At 42.1% G+C, this 23,200-nt stretch overlaps 1 protein-coding gene across 3 annotated transcripts in view; it reads right to left on the reverse strand.

The window, feature by feature from the left end:
- LOC129861086 (poly(rC)-binding protein 4-like) overlaps positions 1-23,200 on the reverse strand; it is a 60,795-nt gene that overhangs the window by 3,494 nt on the left and 34,101 nt on the right. For 2 of the 3 annotated variants that reach the window (XM_055932192.1, XM_055932193.1), the window contains exons 6-13: positions 22,444-22,575; positions 20,026-20,154; positions 18,574-18,648; positions 17,083-17,154; positions 12,794-12,850; positions 12,518-12,635; positions 11,752-11,795; positions 1,885-2,054 (exon numbers count right to left, since the gene is read on the reverse strand). In XM_055932192.1, the coding sequence (XP_055788167.1) occupies positions 1,885-2,054; positions 11,752-11,795; positions 12,518-12,635; positions 12,794-12,850; positions 17,083-17,154; positions 18,574-18,648; positions 20,026-20,154; positions 22,444-22,575 (797 nt within the window). The remainder of the gene's footprint in view (positions 1-1,884; positions 2,055-11,751; positions 11,796-12,517; positions 12,636-12,793; positions 12,851-17,082; positions 17,155-18,573; positions 18,649-20,025; positions 20,155-22,443; positions 22,576-23,200) is intronic. The other variant, XM_055932194.1, reaches the window with a different exon arrangement.

Below are 23,200 nucleotides of genomic sequence, written 5' to 3' on the forward strand. Positions count from 1 at the left end.
TGTGGATCCTTTGGGGTGGTATGCGAATTGGAGTGGGTCTAGGGTGTACGGGAGAATGCTGTTGATGTGAGCCATGACCAGCCTTTCAAAGCACTTCATGGCTACCGATGTGAGTGCCACGGAACGGTAATAATTTAGGAAGGTTATCTTCACTTCCTTGGACACAGGGACTATGGTGGTCTGCTTGAAACATGTAGGTATTACAGACCTGGTCAGGGAGAGGTTGAAAATGTCAGTGAAGACACTTGACAGTTGGTCAGCACATGCTTTGAGTACACATCCTGATAATCCGTCTGGCCCAGCGGCTTTGTGAATGTTGACCTGTTTTTGTTCACATCGGCTACCGAGAGCGTTATCACACAGTCATCCAGAACAGCTGGTGCTCTCGTGCATGTTCACTGCATGCTTCAGTGTTGCTTACCTCGAATCGAGCATAAAAGGCATTTAGCTCGTCTGGTAGGCTTGAGTCACTGGGGAGCTCGCGGCTGTGCTTCCCTTTGTAGTCTGTAATAGTTGTCAAGCCCTGCTACATCCGACGAGCGTCAAAGCCGGTGTAGTAGGATTCAATCTTAATCCTGTATTGCCGCTTTGCTTGTTCGATGGTTCATCTGAGGACATAGTGGGATTTCTTATAAGCGCCCGGATTAGTCTCCCGCTCCTTGAAAGCGGTAGCTCTACCCTTTCCGTGCAGATGTTGCCTGTAATCCATGACTTCTGATTTGGGTATGCACGTACAGTCACTGTGGGGACAACGTCGTCAATGCACTTATTGATGAAGTCGATAACTGAGGTGGTGCACTCCTCAATGTCATTGGATGAATCCCGGAACATATTCCAGTCTGTGCTAGCAAAACAGTCCTGTAGTGTAGCATCCGCGTCATCTGACCACTACTGTATTGAGCGAGTCACTGGTACTTCCTGCTTTAGTTTTCGCTTGTAAGCAGGAATCAGGAGGATATTATTATGGTCAGATTTGCAGATTTGTGTGTGGAGTAAAGGTGGTCTAGGATTTTATTTTCTCTGGTTGCACATGTGACATGTTGGTAGTGTGATTTAAGTTTGCCTGCATTAAAGTCCCCGGCCACTAGGAGCGCCGCTTCTTTGTGAGCATTTTCTTTGCTTATGGCCTTATAGAGTTGGTAGAGAGCGGTCTTAGTGCCAGCTTCGTTCTGTGGTGGTAAATAGGCGGCTACAAATAATATAGATGAGAACTCTTGGTAGATAATGCGGTCTACGGCTTATCATAAGGTACTATACCTCAGGCGAGCAATTCCTCAAGACTTCTTTAATATTAGACATCGCACATAAGATGTTGCAGTTTTTAATGTCCCGTTGGTAGGACAATCTTAATCGTAGCTCATCAATTTTGTGCACAAAATTTGAGAAATTAGCCTTTTGAGCTTCTGGGATCTTTTATTTCAGCTCATGAAACATGGGACCAACACTTTACATGTTGCGTTTATATTTTTGTTCAGTGTAGATTCTTAGCAAATAACAATTTCTCATGCAATAATTTAGCTAGGACTGTCTGAGAGTGGTCTGAGTGGAGAGGGGGAAACTGAAAACTAGCCGTTATTGGCAGAGAGGTTTGGAACTCTTTCTTATTGGTCCCTTAACTAATTTAGCGCCTGGTGATGTCACAAAGCAGGCCAAAACTCTACCCAATCAAAACAGGTAGAAATTTCAGTCGGTTTTACAAACAGCTCTTACACTAAAAGGGCATATCACAATTTTCACCCTATTAATCCTCATAGCGTGAAAATATATATAAAACACAGAAAAATCACGTTTAACCTTTGCCCTTAACAGTTATGGAGACAGAATCCCCTCTCCCTCCCCCGGCACTGATTGGTTAGCCTGGATCGCATCGGCCAATGGCCTTACCAGGAGGTGATGAGGTACTGGGCCAGGTTGATGCTGATTGGTGTGCCTGTAATGGTGACGTGACGGTCACTGGTCCCTTCTAGCTGGCTGCCAATCTTGATCTGAGCCCCCGACATCTGCCTGATCTCATTGATCTTAGCGCCCTGCCGGCCGATGATCGAGCCTATCAGCTGCAAGAGATAGATGGATGGAGGAGTGGAGGGGTGGATGGGTGGACAGCTATATGCAGTGGATATCTGTGCAGAGTCTCAGCACTTGATTGCATTCAGATTGTCTAAGAGTTATTTATTACGTTGCAATTGTTTCGAGAGTTGTTTCAAAAGTCTCAATATTGCAATACATCAAACAAAGCTACTGTAGGCTATATGACAGTGGTGTTGATGATGCTTATTATGCTAACTATTAATAATGATAAACTGCAGACAATACTTGTGAAAGCTTGTGCTGAGAATGTGTATACATGTTATTATTGGCCTTCTACAGTCAGTGTATGAAATACACACCTCTCTAAACATTGTGATCACATTGTTTGTCTGCAATGGCCCCGTCATCTATCATGTATGCCAAACACACAGTTTTTCCAACCTCTTCCTTAATTGCAGTGCTCCATGCCCCAGTAAAACAAACAGGAGAGAGAGAGGGGGCACATTTGCCTCTCATTAATCTGAATGGCTAAAAGGTTATTGATTTCCATCACCGTGGCGACTTCGCAAACAAATCACTTCCCGAACACGACCCAGAATAGAGGTATCTCTCGGCTAATAGAAAACCTAATGGGAAAATAATTCAAAACATAACACCCGGCTGGTTTGTGTAGTCTCTTTTTATCTGACATTAGATTATAAGATGCTGACATTAGTTTATATGATGCTGACATTAGTTTATAAGATGCTGACATTAGTTTATATGATACTGACATTAGTTTATAAGATGCTGACATTAGTTTATAAGATGATGACATTCGTTTATATGATGCTGACATTAGTTAATAAGATGCTGACATTAGTTAATAAGATGCTGACATTAGTTTATAAGATGATGACATTAGTTTATAAGATGATGATATTAGTTTATAAGATGATGATATTAGTTTATAAAATGCTGACATTAGTTTATAAGATGCTGACATTAGTTTATAAGATGCTGACATTAGTATATAAGATGATGACATTAGTTTATAAGATGATGATATTAGTTTATATGATACTGAAATTAGTTTATATGATACTGCAATTAGTTTATAAGATGATGACATTAGTTTATAAGATGATGATATTAGTTTATAAGATGCTGACATTAGTTTACATGATGCTGACATCAGTTCATTCGGGGTCTTAGCTGATTTTTAAAATTGGTTTCTGTTGTCTTGGAGCTTTGCTCTGTTGGAGAACAATACATTCTCAGCAGGGCCAAGGCCAGAGAATAATGCTAGGTTTAGGTTAAAAGAAATTGCACCAAAGAAAATAAATGATAAACAACAATACAGATAAAATAAAGTTTTTAAAAAAGGGTGCAGGTGTGGTTGGAAGCCCAAGGGCTTATATGAAAACCACACCACAAAAAAACTATTTACAATATACAGTACTAGTCAAAAGTTTGGGCACATCTAATCATTCCAGGGTTTTTCTTTATTTTTACTATTTTCTACATTGTAGAATAATAGTAAAGACATTAAAAATATGAAATATCACATATGAATTCATGTAGTAACCGAAAAAGTGTTAAACAAATCAAAATATATTTTATATTTGAGATTCCTCAAAGTAGCCACCCTTTGCCTTGATGACAGCTTTGCATTCTCTCAACCAGCTTCATGAGGTAGTCACCTGGAAGGCTTTTAAATTAAAAGGCCTTGTTAATTTGTAGAATTTCTTTCCTTCTTAATGCGTTTGAATCAATCATTTGTGTTGTGACAAGTTGGGGGTGGTATATAGAAGATAGTCCTATCCTGAGTGGCGCAGCGGTATAAGGCACTGCATCTTAGTGCTAGAGGCGTCACTACCGGCCGTGATTGGGAGTCCCATAGGGCGGTGCACAATTGGCCCAGCGTCATCCGGGTTTGGTCGGTGTAGGCAGTCATTGTAAATTAGAATTTGTTCTTAACTGAGAGTTGCTTTAACTCTTTGCCTCGTTAAATAAAGGTTCCATTTTAAACTTAAAAAATTTGGGAAATTGGCTAAAAGACCAACTCCATATTATGGCAAGAACAGCTCAAATAAACAAAGAGAAACGACCGTCCATCATTTCTTTTAAGACATGAAGGTCAGTCAATCTGGAAAATTTCAAGAACTTTGAATGTTTCTTTAAGTGCAGTCGCAAAAACCTTCAAGCGCTATGATGAAAATGGCTCTCATGAGGACCGCCACAGGAAAGGAAGACCCAGAGTTACCTCTGCTGCAGAGGATAAGTTCGTTAGAATTACCAGCCTCAGAAATTGCAGAAATTGAAAATAAATTCTTCACAGAGTTCAAGAAACAGACACATCTCAACATCAACTGCGTGTATCAGGCCTTCATGGTCGAATTTCTGCAAAGAAACCATTACTAAAGGACACCAATAAGAAGAAGAGACTTGCTTGGGCCAAGGAACACAAGCAATGGACATTAGACTAGGTGGAAATCTGTCCTTGAGTCGGTATTTGAGATCACAACTGGTTTGCGCTTAGTGGGACTATCATTTGTTTTTCAACAGGACAATGACCCAATACACCTCCAGGCTGTGTAAGGGCTATTTGACGAAGAAGGAGAGTGATGGAGTGCTGCATCAGATGACCTGGCCTCCACAATCACTCAAACTCAACCCCAAGATGGTTTGGGATGAGTTGGACCGCAGAGGGAAGGAAAAGCAGGCAACAAGTGCTCAGCATATGTGGGAACTCCTTCAAGACTGTTGGACAAGCATTTCAGGTGAAGCTGGTTGAGAGAATGCCAAGAGTGTGCAAAGCTGTCATCAAGGCAAAGGGTGGCTACTTAGAAGAATCTCAAATATATAATATATTTTGATTTGTTTAACACTTTTTGGTTACTACATGATTCCATTTGTTTTATTTCATAGTTTTGATCTCTTCACTATTATTCTACAATGTAGAAAATATAAAAAATTAAGAAAAAACATTGATTGTGTAGGTTTGTCCAAACATTTGACTGGTACTGTGTAAGTATATAAAAAAGGGATGTTAAATCAGATAACAAAACCTACTAATTATAAAGGTACAAATGAACTGATCAGCAATCACCCACCCCCCAAAAAACAAACAATACATGTTTGTTTAAATAGTCTGGTTCTTCAGGTTGACCCCCAGTTTGGCTTGAAGTTATTGAAAGAGGGTGAGGTTTTTGCAACGTGAAGATAAGGATTCCAGAGTATGGTACCTCTGTATCTGATAGATAATTGACTATGTGAGGTGCGGCAGTGGGGAGGGTGAAGGATATCGCAATGTTTTGTGTTATATAGATGGGTTTCAGAAATAATCTGTCAAACTCCATTGAAGGATTTAGGTAAACTGTCTGGGAGGTATCCGTATTTGTCGATGAAAATGCACAGTTGGCGTACATTGATGTCGTAAATAGACAAGATATTGAGTTTCTTCAACAAAGGTGCAGATGGAACCAGATAATTAGAGGAGGTGGCATATGTAGGTAGGAGGCATATGTAATGGCCCAGACAATATTACAGCAAATGAGATATGGGTAAGTTAAGCTATAGTAAAGAGTTAGGAAGCAAGCCTCATAAACCAAACCACTAATCTTTCTGATGATACCAACAACATTTAATCACTTTGTTGCAGACAAATGTAATATGATCTTTCCAGGATAACTTTTCATCAATTAGAACATCAATTAGGAATCTAGTGGATGTGACTTGTTCCATTTCATTCCCACCAGTTTGTTTATCTGGAACCATTCTGAAACCTAGGCTTAAGGATCAGTGTATAGGCCCAGGGTCTAAGCCTGAGAGCAGGGTGTCAGGCCCCAGAGGTAGAGGTTATGCTGTCAGATAAACGGCGAGAGGCCTAGACGGTGATGGAGTACTTCCAGTATGTGTGCTTTGGCAGCTTAACAACGGATGACTGATAGTGGCCACTGCGCCCCACACACACACTGTTCTCCTGCTCCTGTCCTTCTCCCTATAATTCATATTCCTTCCTGAGAAGTCACTGTCCTGCTCAGCAGCATTTCATTGTTCGCACAGCATCATGGTTGGTCTCCCTGGCTATTATTGGCACATCATATTATTCAGGGAGCAGCTAGCTAGGTGTTGGTACAGCCCAGCCAGGCTAAAGAGCAACCCAGGGAGACGATGAGCAGCACTAGCACAGACCTAGGATCAGAGATAATGACCAGGACTCTCCCCTGCTGGGAGGGAGAATCAATACATCAGAACAATACATTAGTTCTGAGCAACTTGAATCAATTTGTCTTGATGCTTAATTGATTGTGAAAAACAAACTGCATTGGAAGTATAGGAAGACTTCTGTCTAGGCCATTGTAATCCCAAAACAATGTTGAGTAGAAGGCTTGTTTTGAATGTTTTCAGAGGTAGTGTAGGATCTCTAGGGGCTTCCGGATTTAGTGTAGAGCCAGCATAATAACATGCAGGTAATAGACCACTGTGTTCATTAGTGATTACCATTGCTAAGCAGGACATACACAGTACAGTAACACTGCATGCATCACCTCAGCTGTTACTGTAACTGGCCTATATTCTCCTACAATTCCAGCTGAATTTGAAATTTGAAAGGACACAGGAAGAAGGATGGGGTGGTGGGGGAGTCACCATTTTTCTCCAGGCTAAATCTTCCCTGGGCAGAAGTACTGCTGACTAAAGCTCTTCCTCAATCTTTCTCTCTCTCTCTCTTTCTCTCTCTCTCTCTTTCTCTCTCGCTCATCTATGTAGCCTCCTCCCTCCTTCTCTTTCTCTTTATTCAGCTGCACTAGTATGGAAGGGAAAGACAGGGGAAAGCAAATACCTGGTGTGTGCACACCGTATCGCTTTCACCGCTTCTATGTATTCAGATCAGAGCAGATGAAGATAAAATAAAGCAGATGAGGAGAGGAAACCGTTTTAGAATATTGAGATGCACCCAGCCTAAATCTCCCACTGCACCTCTGAGAATGGATCCTAAATCCTCCACTGGTCTGCGGTCTTTGGTTTCTGCTATGCCTGAGAGAGCCAGAGACACAGAGACAGAGGGCTCATCCATGGCTATAAGTCCTCTCTGGAACAATGGCTGGAGCTTAGACTCAGCTGTCCCTGTCATGCACCCCACTCTACAGTACCAGCCATTCCACTGACTGATTGGAAGGTTTGATACTTAAGGGTTTCCTGGAGAGAAGTGGTGACATTGTTCAAGAGTTATTTCTGGTTGGTTGGCATGTCATCTTAAACAGGAGAGCTTATTGCACTCTGTCATGGAACGATTCAGTTCAAGATTGTAGAGTATATGAAGTCTGATCAATTCACACAGTTGGACAGACTATGCCAGTCAGTGCTAGATCATCACAGAGGACAAATCTGGGTAGTGCCTTTCCCAATGTTTTCCTGCATCTCTTGCTCTGTGATTGGAGAGGCATCACATGCTGTGTCTGAGTGAGAGGGAGAGGATCTCTGGCTGTTTTTTATTGTCTGTTTTGACAGCAGAGAGAGAGTGTGTAAGTAGGTCAGGGAACAAGAGAGGATTAACTGGGTACTCATGGGAGTCACTCCGAGACACTGCAGCTGGAACCCAGACAATAACACCAACGGATCCATATCGGTTCAAAATGCCCACGACCTTGGGTTACTCTGGGGTTAGAATGACTTGGGTAATTTGTATGTTGCCAAGATGTTTCCCTTTCCCACCTTTGATGTTACCCAAGACCACAGTCTCTCGCACGCCTTGAACCTTTAAGCATCGGAGTTGTTTACATGTGTGATATGATGTTCCTGCTTCTGCTGCTGTTTGGTGTGTTTGGTATTAAGCCTGCAATAGACTTCTGTTGCTGTTTGGTGTGTTTGGTTTTAAGCCTGCAGTAGACTTCTGCTGCTGTTTGGTGTGTTTGGTATTAAGCCTGCAGTAGACTTCTGTTGCTGTTTGGTGTGTTTGGTTTTAAGCCTGCAATAGACTTCTGCTGCTGTTTGGTGTGTTTGGTATTAAGCCTGCAGTAGACTTCTGGTGCTGTTTGGTGTGTTTGGTTTTAAGCCTGCAGTAGACTTCTGTTGCTGTTTGGTGTGTTTGGTATTAAGCCTGCAGTAGACTTCTGCTGCTGTTTGGTGTGTTTGGTATTAAGCTTGCAATAGACATCTGCTGCTGTTTGGTATTAAGCCTGCAGTAGACTTCTGCTGCTGTTTGGTGTGTTTGGTTTTAAGCCTGCAATAGACTTCTGGTGCTGTTTGGTGTGTTTGGTATTAAGCCTGCAGTAGACTTCTGTTGCTGTTTGGTGTGTTTGGTATTAAGCCTGCAATAGACTTCTGCTGCTGTTTGGTGTGTTTGGTATTAAGCCTGCAATAGACTTCTGGTGCTGTTTGGTGTGTTTGGTTTTAAGCCTGCAATAGACTTCTGGTGCTGTTTGGTGTGTTTGGTTTTAAGCCTGCAATAGACTTCTGGTGCTGTTTGGTGTGTTTGGTTTTAAGCCTGCAATAGACTTCTGGTGCTGTTTGGTGTGTTTGGTTTTAAGCCTGCAATAGACTTCTGTTGCTGTTTGGTGTGTTTGGTTTTAAGCCTGCAATAGACTTCTGTTGCTGTTTGGTGTGTTTGGTTTTAAGCCTGCAATAGACTTCTGTTGCTGTTTGGTGTGTTTGGTTTTAAGCCTGCAGTAGACTTTTGGTGCTGTTTGGTGTGTTTGGTTTTAAGCCTGCAATAGACTTCTGTTGCTGTTTGGTGTGTTTGGTTTTAAGCCTGCAATAGACTTCTGGTGCTGTTTGGTGTGTTTGGTTTTAAGCCTGCAATAGACTTCTGTTGCTGTTTGGTGTGTTTGGTTTTAAGCCTGCAATAGACTTCTGCTGCTGTTTGATGTGTTTGGTATTAAGCCTGCAGTAGACTTCTGGTGCTGTTTGGTGTGTTGTTTGGTATTAAGCCTGCAATAGACTTCTGCTGTTGTTTGGTATTAAGCCTGCAATAGACTTCTGCTGTTGTTTGGTATTAAGCCTGCAGTAGACTTCTGGTGCTGTTTGGTGTGTTTGGTATTAAGCCTGCAGTAGACTTCTGGTGCTGTTTGGTGTGTTTGGTATTAAGCCTGCAGTAGACTTCTGTTGCTGTTTGGTGTGTTTGGTTTTAAGCCTGCAATAGACTTCTGCTGCTGTTTGGTACTAAGCCTGCAGTAGACTTCTGGTGCTGTTTGGTGTGTTGTTTGGTATTAAGCCTGCAGTAGACTTCTGTTGCTGTTTGGTGTGTTTGGTATTAAGCCTGCAGTAGACTTCTGTTGCTGTTTGGTGTGTTTGGTATTAAGCCTGCAATAGACTTCTGTTGCTGTTTGGTGTGTTTGGTATTAAGCCTGCAGTAGACTTCTGTTGCTGTTTGGTGTGTTTGGTATTAAGCCTGCAGTAGACTTCTGGTGCTGTTTGGTGTGTTTGGTATTAAGCCTGCAGTAGACTTCTGTTGCTGTTTGGTGTGTTTGGTATTAAGCCTGCAGTAGACTTCTGCTGCTGTTTGGTGTGTTTGGTATTAAGCCTGCAGTAGACTTCTGCTGCTGTTTGGTGTGTTTGGTATTAAGCCTGCAGTAGACTTCTGGTGCTGTTTGGTGTGTTTGGTATTAAGCCTGCAGTAGACTTCTGGTGCTGTTTGGTGTGTTTGGTATTAAGCCTGCAGTAGACTTCTGCTGCTGTTTGGTGTGTTTGGTATTAAGCCTGCAGTAGACTTCTGTTGCTGTTTGGTGTGTTTGGTATTAAGCCTGCAGTAGACTTCTGTTGCTGTTTGGTGTGTTTGGTACTAAGCCTGCAGTAGACTTCTGCTGCTGTTTGGTTTGTTGTTTGGTATTAAGCCTGCAGTAGACTTCTGTTGCTGTTTGGTGTGTTTGGTACTAAGCCTGCAGTAGACTTCTGCTGCTGTTTGGTGTGTTTGGTATTAAGCCTGCAGTAGACTTCTGCTGCTGTTTGGTGTGTTTGGTATTAAGCCTGCAGTAGACTTCTGTTGCTGTTTGGTGTGTTTGGTATTAAGCCTGCAGTAGACTTCTGTTGCTGTTTGGTGTGTTTGGTACTAAGCCTGCAGTAGACTTCTGCTGCTGTTTGGTTTGTTGTTTGGTATTAAGCCTGCAGTAGACTTCTGTTGCTGTTTGGTGTGTTTGGTACTAAGCCTGCAGTAGACTTCTGCTGCTGTTTGGTTTGTTGTTTGGTATTAAGCCTGCAGTAGACTTCTGCTGCTGTTTGGTGTGTTTGGTACTAAGCCTGCAGTAGACTTCTGCTGCTGTTTGGTTTGTTGTTTGGTATTAAGCCTGCAGTAGACTTCTGTTGCTGTTTGGTGTGTTTGGTACTAAGCCTGCAGTAGACTTCTGCTGCTGTTTGGTTTGTTGTTTGGTATTAAGCCTGCAGTAGACTTCTGCTGCTGTTTGGTGTGTTTGGTATTAAGCCTGCAGTAGACTTCTGTTGCTGTTTGGTGTGTTGTTTGGTACTAAGCCTGCAGTAGACTTCTGCTGCTGTTTGGTGTGTTGTTTGGTACTAAGCCTGCAGTAGACTTCTGCTGCTGTTTGGTGTGTTGTTTGGTATTAAGCCTGCAGTAGACTTCTGTTGCTGTTTGGTGTGTTTGGTACTAAGCCTGCAGTAGACTTCTGCTGCTGTTTGGTTTGTTGTTTGGTATTAAGCCTGCAGTAGACTTCTGTTGCTGTTTGGTGTGTTTGGTATTAAGCCTGCAGTAGACTTCTGCTGCTGTTTGGTGTGTTTGGTATTAAGCCTGCAGTAGACTTCTGTTGCTGTTTGGTGTGTTTGGTATTAAGCCTGCAATAGACTTCTGCTGCTGTTTGGTGTGTTTGGTATTAAGCCTGCAGTAGACTTCTGTTGCTGTTTGGTGTGTTTGGTACTAAGCCTGCAGTAGACTTCTGCTGCTGTTTGGTTTGTTGTTTGGTATTAAGCCTGCAGTAGACTTCTGCTGCTGTTTGGTGTGTTTGGTACTAAGCCTGCAGTAGACTTCTGCTGCTGTTTGGTTTGTTGTTTGGTATTAAGCCTGCAGTAGACTTCTGCTGTTGTTTGGTATTAAGCCTGCAGTAGACTTCTGGTGCTGTTTGGTGTGTTTGGTACTAAGCCTGCAGTAGACTTCTGTTGCTGTTTGGTGTGTTTGGTATTAAGCCTGCAGTAGACTTCTGGTGCTGTTTGGTGTGTTTGGTTTTAAGCCTGCAGTAGACTTCTGGTGCTGTTTGGTGTGTTTGGTATTAAGCCTGCAGTAGACTTCTGGTGCTGTTTGGTGTGTTTGGTATTAAGCCTGCAATAGACTTCTGGTGCTGTTTGGTGTGTTTGGTACTAAGCCTGCAGTAGACTTCTGCTGCTGTTTGGTGTGTTGTTTGGTACTAAGCCTGCAGTAGACTTCTGGTGCTGTTTGGTGTGTTTGGTATTAAGCCTGCAGTAGACTTCTGGTGCTGTTTGGTGTGTTTGGTATTAAGCCTGCAGTAGACTTCTGCTGCTGTTTGGTGTGTTGTTTGGTATTAAGCCTTCGGTAGATTGTTCTGGTTAAAAGCATTCAGGTTGGTAGTAAATTCCATTTCATGAAGTAAATTTAGGAGATAAACTGAAATTCTCATTCAATGATTGAAAAGTGGCAGTTATGTTCTATTAGTATTTTTCCAATTCCAATCCTAGAATTTAATTGGTATTTCAATTCACCTCCGGAGTAGGCTTAACCCGAAGGAGGTCTGATAAAATAACTGAAATGTAAAATGTAATATTGTTTAATTAACTGCTTACATCATTTGGAATAAGGAGCTCCTGCGATGAGTTTGAGTCCATTCCTAATGAGAGAGAGAATACGTGACTTAACAAACCCTTTCATACAGTCATTCATATACTCATCTTTTACATTTGGTTTGCAGGTCAAGCAAACCAGCAAAACTGACATGATACATGAGAAATATTTTCGGTGGTATAACGACTAGATTTAGCTAAGCAGCTCATTTCCATTTGAATAGACTTCTGTTTAACATGCCAGGTTATCTTTTATTTCTCCAGGCTCTATGATACTGTGGTGGAACACATCATTTCTTATAATAGTTCCCCTTTTCACTGCCAGATATGGAGAGCCATTTATGAGAGAACTGTTGGGAGCTTCTTCACATCTTCACTCCCACAAGCACATAATCAGCTGGGCTAATGACATGGATCCCTTCCCTCTCACTACTGGAGAAAGAAATACTAGATCTTAACAGGAGACGTTCTATCTCTGCTCATTCTTCCCTGACAAACTGTTGATGCGACTGATATTTGGCAGCTGATAGGACAACATTACTAATAGAATGAAAGACGATTACAGTAAATATCAAGCCAAAATCTAGCTCGTGTAGTTAGTGTAACAGGTTGGCTTTGAGTAAGATCAGCATTCAAGAGAGGGCATTAGTTCTGGTCTGGATGTATACTGTCCGATGCCTAAGTCTCCTACAGCTTTAACTATTGCTACTCACACCTACACCAACTATTATCCTTGTGAATATCCATATAGTTAAATGTAAACTCATACCGGGTAGAATAGTTGTAGCCTGCTGGCACATGGTACTCTGCTGCATGTTCTGCTGCATGTTCTGCTGCATGTTCTGCTGCATGTTCTGCTGCATGGATAGCTGATGTAGCTTGGCCAACTAGGACACAAAGGGAGAAAGAACATATCAAATGACAGTGGGATTGTAAGGTTATTCGTAACAGTTCAATAGCAGTTTGGATACTTTGCGGTATAATAAATAAATGAAAGTATATTTATACTGCTAACGGTAACTACAGTATATATAACCCCACTTACCTCTGTATGAGGAATGCCATATTGGTTTTGTACAGTGTAGGCCTGGAAGAGATCACTCTACATTAGGCAAATGACAGTAATAAAACAGTGTTATGCCAATAACCACTTAGCAGACAGTGTATATAAGTGCATCACTGATATATCATATTTATACAGTTTACTATATCAACAATTGCTAAGTACACTACATATATAAAAATGTGGACACCCCTTCAAATTAGTGGATTTGGCTATTTCAGCCATACCCGTTGCTGACAGGTGTATAAAATTGAGCACACAGCCATGCAATTTCCATAGACAAACATTGGCAGTAGAATGGCCTTAGGGAAAAGCTCAGTGACTTTCAACGTGGCACCGTCATAGGATACCACCTATCCAACAATTCGTCAAATTTCTGCCTTGCTAGAGTTGCTCCAGTCAAATCGAAGTACTGTTATTGTGAAGTGGAAACATCTAGATGTAACAACGGCTCAGCTGTGAAGTGGTAGGCCACACAATCTTACAGAACAAGACCACCGAGTGCTAAAGCACGTAGCACGTAAAAATCGTCTGTCCTCGATTGAAACACTCACTAGCAAGTTCCAAACTACCTCTGGAAGCAACGTCAGCACAATAACTGTTTGTCGGGAGCTTCATATAAGGAGTTTCCATGGCCGAGCAGCCGCACACAAGCCTAAGATCACCATGCGCAATGCCAAGCATCGGCTGGAGTGATGTAAAGCTTGCCGCCATTGGACTCTGGAACAGTGGAAACACGTTATCTGGAATGACGAATCACGCATCACCATCTGGCAGTCTGACTGACCAATCTGCGTTTGGAGGATGCCAGGAGAACGCTACCTGTTGGAATCCATAGTGCAAACTGTGTATGGTTTGGTGGAGGAGGAATAATGGTCTGGGACTGTTTCTCATGGTTCGGACCCCTTAGTTCCAGTGAAGGGAAATCTTAATGATATAGCATACAAGGACATTCTAGATGATTCTGTGCTTCCAACTTCGTGGCAAAAGTTTGGGGAAGGCCCTTTCCTGTTTTAGCATGACAATGCCTCTGTGCACAAAGCAAGGTCCATACAGAAATGGTTTGTCGAGATCAGTGTGGAAGAACTTGAATGGCCTGCACAGAGCCCTGACCTCAAACCCATCGAACACCTTTGGGATGAATTGGAATGCCGACTGCAAGCCAGGCCTAGTCACCCAACCTTACTAATGCTCTTGTGGCTGAATGGAAGCAAGTCCCCTTAGCAATGTTCCAACGTCTTGTGGAAAGCCTTCCCAGAAGGATGAAGGCTGTTATAGCAGCAAAGGGGGGACCAACTACATATTAATGCCTTTGATTTTGGAATGAGATGTTCGACGAGCAGTTGTCTACATACTTTTGGTCATGTAGTGTGTGGGGCAAATACTTCTAAGATTTAGAATAGAAACACAGAATGCCTTATGAAGGTCTTATAATAACTGCCATTTAGCAGACACTTTAATCAAAAGCAACTTACAGTCATGTGTGCATACATTTTACATTTGGGTTGTCCCAGGAATTGAGCTCGCCACCATGCTCTACCAACTGAGCTACAAAGGATCACAGTTGGTCATACTTTTTATGAACTTCATTATGAATTCCATAAAATGCATGAATGTAATAAGCACAGCACAGGTAGCACATATAAGTTGGACATCATCAGGGGGTTGCCATTTAACCAACCTCCATACTCTGTAACGTGCCTCCTGTAGTAACTCCACTCTGTTACCTCAACTCTCTCGCACTCTCTCTCCTTTCTTCTCCCTTTACTCTCTCTCTCATCCCCTTCCCTGACTTCCCCTCCTTTCTCTCTTCTCCATCTCCTCGTTCTTCCCCTCCTCTCTCATCCCTCTCTTCCCCTCCTCTCTCTTCCCTTCCTCTCTCTCCCCTCCTCCCAGCCCTCAGTTCTATCCTCCTGCTCTCTCATTAGTCAGGGTGGTGTCCATGTATCCCCATGGTCAGGCCAGACAGCACTTAGCTAAACTAAATTCTGAACGCCGGCAGCAGTCTGACTTGTATTACCACTCCATGGCCATAATCTGGAGGAGAGGTTGTATACGCGCCCCTACTATGCACCAAAACCACACAATAAACTGGAAGAACAGGAAACATGGTCAGACCATGGCCAATACTGTCATATTTTGAGCACTAGGAGACACAGCAGAATCAATAATCAGAATTGACAGAAGGGACCAGATCTAACCACTGGAAATGTTTATTTTTTACAATTGTTTGTTCAGTTATGTATCAGAACAACCGTGTGGAGGCTCCCAGAGCCATTCTGAAATAAATGATTACAATAGCTAGCTAAGGTGTGAATCACCACAGGCTGTTTCACCTCCCCGAGAACATCAAGAAGAGACAAGAAGAGATGTGTTGCTTTACATAAAGTATCCATGTATGTACTGTACAGGGCCAGTCAGGACCCTGGTGGTCCAGTGTAGGTGCTGGTTTTGCTGGTGACCAGTCTATGCTGTGGTTTTGCTGGTGACCAGTCTATGCTGTGGTTTTGCTGGTGACCAGTCTATGCTGTGGTTTTGCTGGTGACCAGTCTATGCTGTGGTTTTGCTGGTGACCAGTCTATGCTGTGTTTTCGTGGTGCCTGCAATGTGTTTTTATGGTGACCAGTCTTCACAGTGCATTGCTGTGTTTTTGCTGGTGACCAGTCTTCGCTGTGTTTTTGTTGGTGACCAGCCATTGCTGTGTTTTGGACACTGGTGACCAGCTTATGAAAAACCAAGTCACATCATGCTGGCTTGCAAAGTGATGTTTAATTCCTATGGAATGAGCCAGAGTGGGGATATCCAACAATTGGAACTTTTTCCCCTCACAAAAAAAAAGTGTAATGTCTGCCAGGGATTTTTTTTATATTTAAATAAATAAATAAACAAGACTACCAAACCATCTAAACTGGAACAACTATTTCAGTTACGGTTTGAATAAGTCCAACTAACAGATTGGATTAGTTTAGAAAAATGAATGTTATTTACCTTTGTGTAGCATAAGATTACATAACAAATCAATGTACAGACAATTCAAAATATCAACTGCAATAGAGCATGCTGGGAAATATGACAATGATGAGACATCTGTGGCATTGTGTTGTGTGACAAAATGGCACATTTTATTGTGGCCTTTTATTGCTACAGCACAAGGTGCACCTGTGTAATGATCATGCTGTTTAATCAGCTTCTTGATATGCCACACCTGTCAGGTGGATGGATTATCTTGGCAAAGGATTTAGACAAATTTGTGCTTAACATTTGAGAGAAATATGTTTTTTGTGCGTATGGAAAAGTGATTTTTCTTTTTTCAGCTCATGAAACATGGGACCAACACTTTACATGTTGCGTTTATATTTTTGTTGACTGTAAAATCCAGTGTCCAAAACACAGCGAAGGCTGGTCATCAGTGTCCAAAACACAGTGAAGGCTGGTCACCAGCAAAACCAGCTAGACCATGCTGGTCAGACCACCTTGACCATGCTGGTCAGACCACCTTGACCAACTAGACCATGCTGGTCAGACCACCTTGACCAACTAGACCATGCTGGTCAGACCAGCTCTGACGAGCATCCAACCAGCACTGACTAGCATAGTTTCTAGAGTTATAAACTCCAGGTCCCTATAGCCTCTTTGTGACAGTTAGACTGATATGAAAAGATGAGGGGGTATTATGAAATGGTTGGTAGAGGGGTAATGGAGTGCTTTGTGGTATTTAGTCACAGCAGTTATCATGTTTGTGATGCTATGTTGGAACAATGGCTGCAGATTAGGCTCAGCTGTTGTTTTAGAATATCATGCCAATGATGTGTTACCCACTTTTTGACATCCCAGATTCACTTTTCAAACCCTACACCAGGGGTGTCAAACTCATTCCACGGAGGGCCTAGTGTCTGCAGGTTTTTGGTTTTTCCTTTCAATAAAGCCCTAGACAACCAGGTGTGGGGAGTTCCTAACTAATTAGTGATGTTAATTCATCAATCAAGTATAAGGGAGGAGCGAAAACCCGCAGACACTTGGCCCCCCGTGGAATGAGTTTGACACCTGTGCCCTACACCAACCTCATACACTGAGCTGTGAAGATTATTCTAGAACACCATGTAGCCTGTCAACTGCTTCATGTACTTCCCACATCAAATGTACTTCGTTTAATCCCTTTTAATCAAATGGTTATTTTGTTCAATGTTATTATAGCTCAAAGTTCTACTTTGGACCACTTTTGTATTCATAGTTTGAGATGTTAGTGTAACCTCAGTTCATCTATTACTCACCTGCTGCAGGTCAAGCCCCCCCTGGGAGACTGAGTACAGAGGGTGGGGGGTAAAGTCTGATGCCTCAAACACCTGAACATACACACAGGACACACATGGAGAACATATATTAATTTAGCTTATGAAGGAAGCTCATTCGTTACATACTGTAAAGCAGAGGAGGCTAGTGGGTTGAGCTATAGGAGGATGGGTTCATTGTAATGGCTGGAATAAACGGAATGGAGTAAAACATGTGGTTCCCATCTGTTTGATGTGTTTGACTCCGTTCCATTAATGCCATTACAGCCATTACAATTAATCTGTCCTCTTATAGGTCCTCCCAGCATCCTCCTCTGCTGTAAACACAGAGTACCTAGGATAAGCAAAGCAGGCATACTAATAGTAAAAACATGGAAGCTAAATTAATGTAATAAATCAAGGAGTACTAGCCTTTTAAAGTGCCATCCCAGAGCATTTTCAACATCATAAAACCATACAGATATATTGGTAAATCCCACAGACTACATTCATTTTCCAACTGAAATGTAAACTAATATATAATGTTTTTCTTCCTTCTGGAGTGTATTAACTGGACTAAAGATCAAATAGGGCCATAGTGGTCCTTTGAGCTCCATGTCTAACTCTCTTTGTCTGGCTAATGGTATGAATTACCATCAGAGGAGGCTAATGGAAAGAGCTATAGGAGGATGGACTCATTGTAATGGCTGGAATGGAATCAATTGAACTGAGTCAAACACATCAAACATATGGAAACCGTTCCATTCCAGCCATTACAATGAGTCCGTTCTCCTATAGCTCCACCCACCAGCCTCCTATGGTCACGATCCAGCTGAGTGTTTCCCATTCCAGTTCATTTTTCTACTCTGACAAATTACACGTTTAAACACTCCTTATCACTGCTCTGTATTCATTAAAGTGCTTTATCTTCCTCTGACCATAGCTTCACCCTGCAGTTTAATTTGATATCTTATTATGAGCACTCTCAACTCAATACCATATCAGAGGCTCAGACAGCTCATATACTGTAAAGGGGTTTGGATCCCCAGGACAGGCAGGCATAGCAACCAGGCTCCACCGCGGTCCAGCCCAACACTAGAGGTCTATAGACAGTGGCTAAAATGTTTTAATCTATGGCGGTCCTGACATCTCCCCCACCCCCAATCGCATCCTCTGACACTCACACAAGTACATACAACCCCCAAGTCTCACACAAGTACATACAACCCCCAAGTCTCACACAAATACATACAACCCCCAAGTCTCACACAAATACATACAACCCCCAAGTCTCACACAAGTACATACAACCCCCAAGTCTCACACAAATACATACAACCCCCAAGTAGCAAAATAACCTCTAGTATTCACACTGGGTCATGAACCATATCAAGAGATCTTACATAGAATGGTGCTCTAAAGTCCCTCAATAAGTACACTGGACTATATTTCACACGATACGTCTATACAGGGATGTGTTTGTGGCGTTATCACCTGGTTGCCAGAGATGAGAAGTGCTCCTGGGGAGAGGCTGGGCCGGTAAGGAATAGTAGCACCTTTCGGAGGAGACTGGGGAGTCAAACATAGGACAAGGGGTCTGGTGTGGTGACGTATCGAAACACTTTTATCACTAAAATAAATATGACAAATGCAAGTAAAAAATGTGTGTGATGGATTTGATCTTTTAAATGTAGCTAATGTTGTGTCACTTATGCTGTGTGGGAGGGAAAGAAATGGAGCAAATGGCATTGAAGCAGGATTACAATGAATGGTGTATTAAACTACTAATGACATTTACATGACATTTGTCACCTTGTTTTTCTCATGGTGGCATTAGTCATTAATTGAACAGTTCAACCATTGAAACAGCAGCTCTTTGGGGTTGATTGGATTGTTCTTGGGTTTGTAATCTCAGCCTTCAACTCAAATTGTTCAACATCCCTTTGGATATGTCAAATGCACTGCACCCCCCCCCCCCCCCCCCCCCACACACACACGCGTGAGTACGCACACGCACGCACGCACGTACTTAACTGACAAAAACCTAATCCCATTCAGAGAGAACTCATAAACTCACCAATTACAAAATGAGACAAAAATTGGGTTAAACAACACACAGGAAGTTGTATAATTTATCATAAGGATGCATGGTCTTCTGGAAATGTGGAGCATCTTTTCTGCGGGAGCATATTCTTTGTATAACTTTGCATAATTTACATCCTGAAGCCAAAAGCAAGACCCCGCTGGAAGAGAATCCTAATGAAAGTTGTATGCCTTTTGAAGAAAGCCCTGGAAAACTGGATCAAACTAGCTGTTAGGCAGTCAGGTCCATGCAAAAAGGACTTGTACACGGCACGTACGCATTGGAAGGAAATACTGCTCTGGGTAGTTTTTTTCCCTTTCCCCCCACTCCTGTTTCTCAAGAGAACAGTTGTTAAAAGGTGAACACACTTTGATGCAGGTCAGTTTGTTTTTGGGTTGAGAGGTTGATGTTCTTTTCCAACAATGGAAAACTTGAGCCAGGGTGCTTTCCTCTGTGACTGCCTCATCACGCTGCTCCATAATAACGTTTCTCAGAGTCTAATAGGGTCCGCGAGCAAAGACCAGAGGATGCTGACTAATGTGTTCTGAGCCGAGGAGAAGTTAACTGTAGCTGGCTCTTCAGGACGGATGCTCCACATTTCCCTAAGGCTCAGATTAGTGGAACTGTTAGTGGCTATTATTACCTCTCATCTATATTCTTGGTATGGCAGTAATTCAATCAAATCAACACTATGGATAACACCCAAGCTGGACAAATATAACATTGCTCTTGTGCCACAAATGCAGAAACACTGTTATTGTTACTCCAGTAACAGTGTAGGTTTGATTGAATTCCACCCATGGTTATGGATGTGTGTGTGTGAGGGGGATAGGAAAGGGAGAAGGAGAGAAATGGCGCCCTACCTCCAGGATTACAGTGCAGATGAGCTTGACACACTGGATTACAGAGTCCTGACTCCCCGATATCGTCACCCCTCGCTCAGTAGAGTTTGGCAGCAAATCCCCTGCCACCTGTATCTGTGCTCCGGTACTCTGCCAATGATAGGGGTTTAAGGAAAGGATTACACCAATTCAGAAAGATTTGGCATTCTAATAATCACACTGACATTGTTCCATCTCTATGGTTTGTTGACCTTTTAAAAAAATGTATGCTGTTCTTGTCCATTGATATTCTGTATTATGTCATTCTGTATTATGTTTCCTGTTTTGTGCGGAACCCAGGAAGAGTAGCTGCTGCTTTTGCAACAGCTAATGGGGATCCTAATAAAATACCCCAAAAAATGGAAGGGTCGTTTCACAAAAGGAGTCCCGTTTGGGTAGTGTAACTTAGTAAAAAAAAACATTTATTTCACCTAATTTTTACATTCTGTCATGACGAGCATATGTTCAATTTAATAAAAAATATATTTTCCCATCTCAAGAGGCACATTTATTTTTTGACAAATAAAGTAACAGGGTTGACCGTAACAAGGTTGACCGTAACAGGGTTGACGATTTCATCTTCAATCAGCCATAAATCCTCTTGTGACAAGGGAATGGAAGCTTGTTGTCACGCCCTGATTTGGGTGGGCATTCTATGTTCTTTTTTCTATGTTTTGTATTTCTTTGTTTTGGCCGGGTATGGTTCTCAATCAGGGACAGCTGTCTATCGTTGTCTCTGATTGGGAACCATACTTAGGTATCTTTTTCCCACATGGTTTTTGTGGGTAGTTAATTTCTGTTTAGTGTTTTCACCTTACAGGACTGTTTCGGTTATTCTCTTGTTTATTTTTGTTATAGTGTTCAGTTTTAATAAAACAAGCATGAACACTTACCACGCTGCGCTTTGGTCCGATGATTCTTCTTCTTCAGACGACAAATACTGTTACACTTGTTGTGTGCAACAGGGAGGGGCAATTGAATTCAAGCTTCACAATTGATTGATTTCTTTAAAAATGTCTAGCCTGTCTATCTGTGGGTAACAGGGTTGACGAGTTATGTTCGCCCCGCTCAGTTTTCCACCACAAAACACGAGAACATGTCCAAAGAGAGTAGAACCAGCTTACCTGCTTTTACACTGATTTAACTATTAGATGTTCAATGTTTCTTTAGAAAAATATATTTAAAAAGGAATAGTTACAACATATTAAAACAAGAGTTCAGTTCATGAAACAGACCTTACAATGTGGGACAGGTGAACATTTTTTTAACCTTAAAATGAATCACTAATCACATGAAATAAATAACAATCTTCAGAAATGACTTTGTCAGAGTAACACAATAACTAGGGCTTTACAGTGATGGTGGAGTTAAGTGGATTAAAATCTTCAGAGAAGTCACAGAGAGTGCACAAAGAGAAAATACTGAATTTATTCATAATAAAAATCATATTTATTGAATGTTCCATGTGGCCTATATTAAAGGGCACTTCATTTAATATAACAGGCTTTTACAATCCAACATCGGTGCATAATTTCTACTTAAAATATCAAAGGGGACTCATTTTGTGGAATGACCCAGAGATGAAAAAAGGGGTTTTCCCCCTCATTTCACAGAGTAAGCTTAGTGACTTTGTGATAAGCTTAGCACTAAACCTTGGGTGGTCATGGATGGACGGATGGAAAGACCTGCATACAAATAGCAGTGCTCTGCAAGTAAAATCAGCTTGCAGTAGAGTCAAAGCACAGTGCAACTGCCACTCTATTTGAACAAACAGAATACACAACGCATCCTGACCACAGGATATCGTGTTTGGTTCCCGATAGTAGCTTAGTGCCCCTGAGATAAACACAAACCAGACATGAAACAGACTGGCATATAGTCGCCTGGAGTGCTGATCAGGGAAGGGACTAGCTATCTCCCCACTCTGGCTACAGTCACATAAAATGGCTGCCTTTTTTTAAACTCTAAAGGGACTTGTTTCTTGCCTCAAGTCAACAATCTTTTTGATATTTTCCACCAACTCAATCATCATCCCTTTATTGCAGCTTTCTTTAAACAAGTGTCAGCTCATCCAGATACGAAGCTGTGGACAGAGGTGATAGGGAGGTATGACGGGGATGCTCAATTTAGCTAGCCTGGGTGCCAGTTTGTTTTTGCTTTAGGGCTCTATTCGATCTGTATTGCTGAAACATTACAGATTATGTGATAGAAATGTAAGGGTAATTTCCGATTGAGCTGACATATGCAGCATATACCATGAATGCAGTCTCTGCTAACGTGGGAACATTGCCTTCAATTTTCAATCATGCTGTAACGCTGAACTTCCTCGATATGGATTGAATAGAGACCATAGTTAACTTGTGGTAACTGAATGCAGGTAGTTATTCTGAAGTCTCTCACCTCTCTGATCTCCCTGATCTTGGCCCCTCCCTTGCCGATGAGGGAGCCACACTGGCTGGCTGGGATGACTAGTCGTAGGGTCACTGGGGGTTTGCTGCTGATGGTGCCGTTGGCCACCAGTGTAGTGAGGTCCTGGAGAGAGGGTTGACAAGGAGGGGGAAAGATAGAGACAGGGACAGAGGAAGAGAGAGAGAGAAAGATGGATGATAAGTCATTGATGGCATAATACCTAAAAACCCGAGCTTCGATTGAACGGGGGTCTTGAGTGGCCCTGTAAAGGTAAAGCCTTGGCCTCAGTCAGGTTGTTTAAAATGTTCCTTAATTTGACCAGGTAATAAACCAGGTAGTAAATAGCCTCTCCTTCACTCCGCTGTGGGTCGGAGATTGAGCTGGTAATTAATGAACAGTCAGGCTCCCTAAGCCTTTGAAATGTAAATGTCCCTCGCTATCTCTATGTCCATCAGCGAACATCCCAATAACTCAGCCTGAATACAAGTCTCTCCCCCTCTCTCTCCATATGCCCTGGCAGAATGCAAAGCACACCGCATGTATTTCAAACAGAATGCGTTAACTAGGCGGTGTGCAATAATAATTTCACGTACTTTACAGAGTTGCCCTCCAGGTGATTTGAGCAAAAAAACATTTATTTCTCTAACAATTCCTGTAGGCCTACTTTTTAAATAGAAAACCCATGTATCTTAATGCAGCTATGATCCTTGGTTTTCTCTCAGTGTCTATATTAAGTGAGGTGGAAAGA

This window comes from Salvelinus fontinalis, chromosome 8 (genome assembly GCF_029448725.1).
Source record: "Salvelinus fontinalis isolate EN_2023a chromosome 8, ASM2944872v1, whole genome shotgun sequence".
In the NCBI taxonomy this organism is placed as follows: Eukaryota; Metazoa; Chordata; class Actinopteri; order Salmoniformes; family Salmonidae; genus Salvelinus; species Salvelinus fontinalis.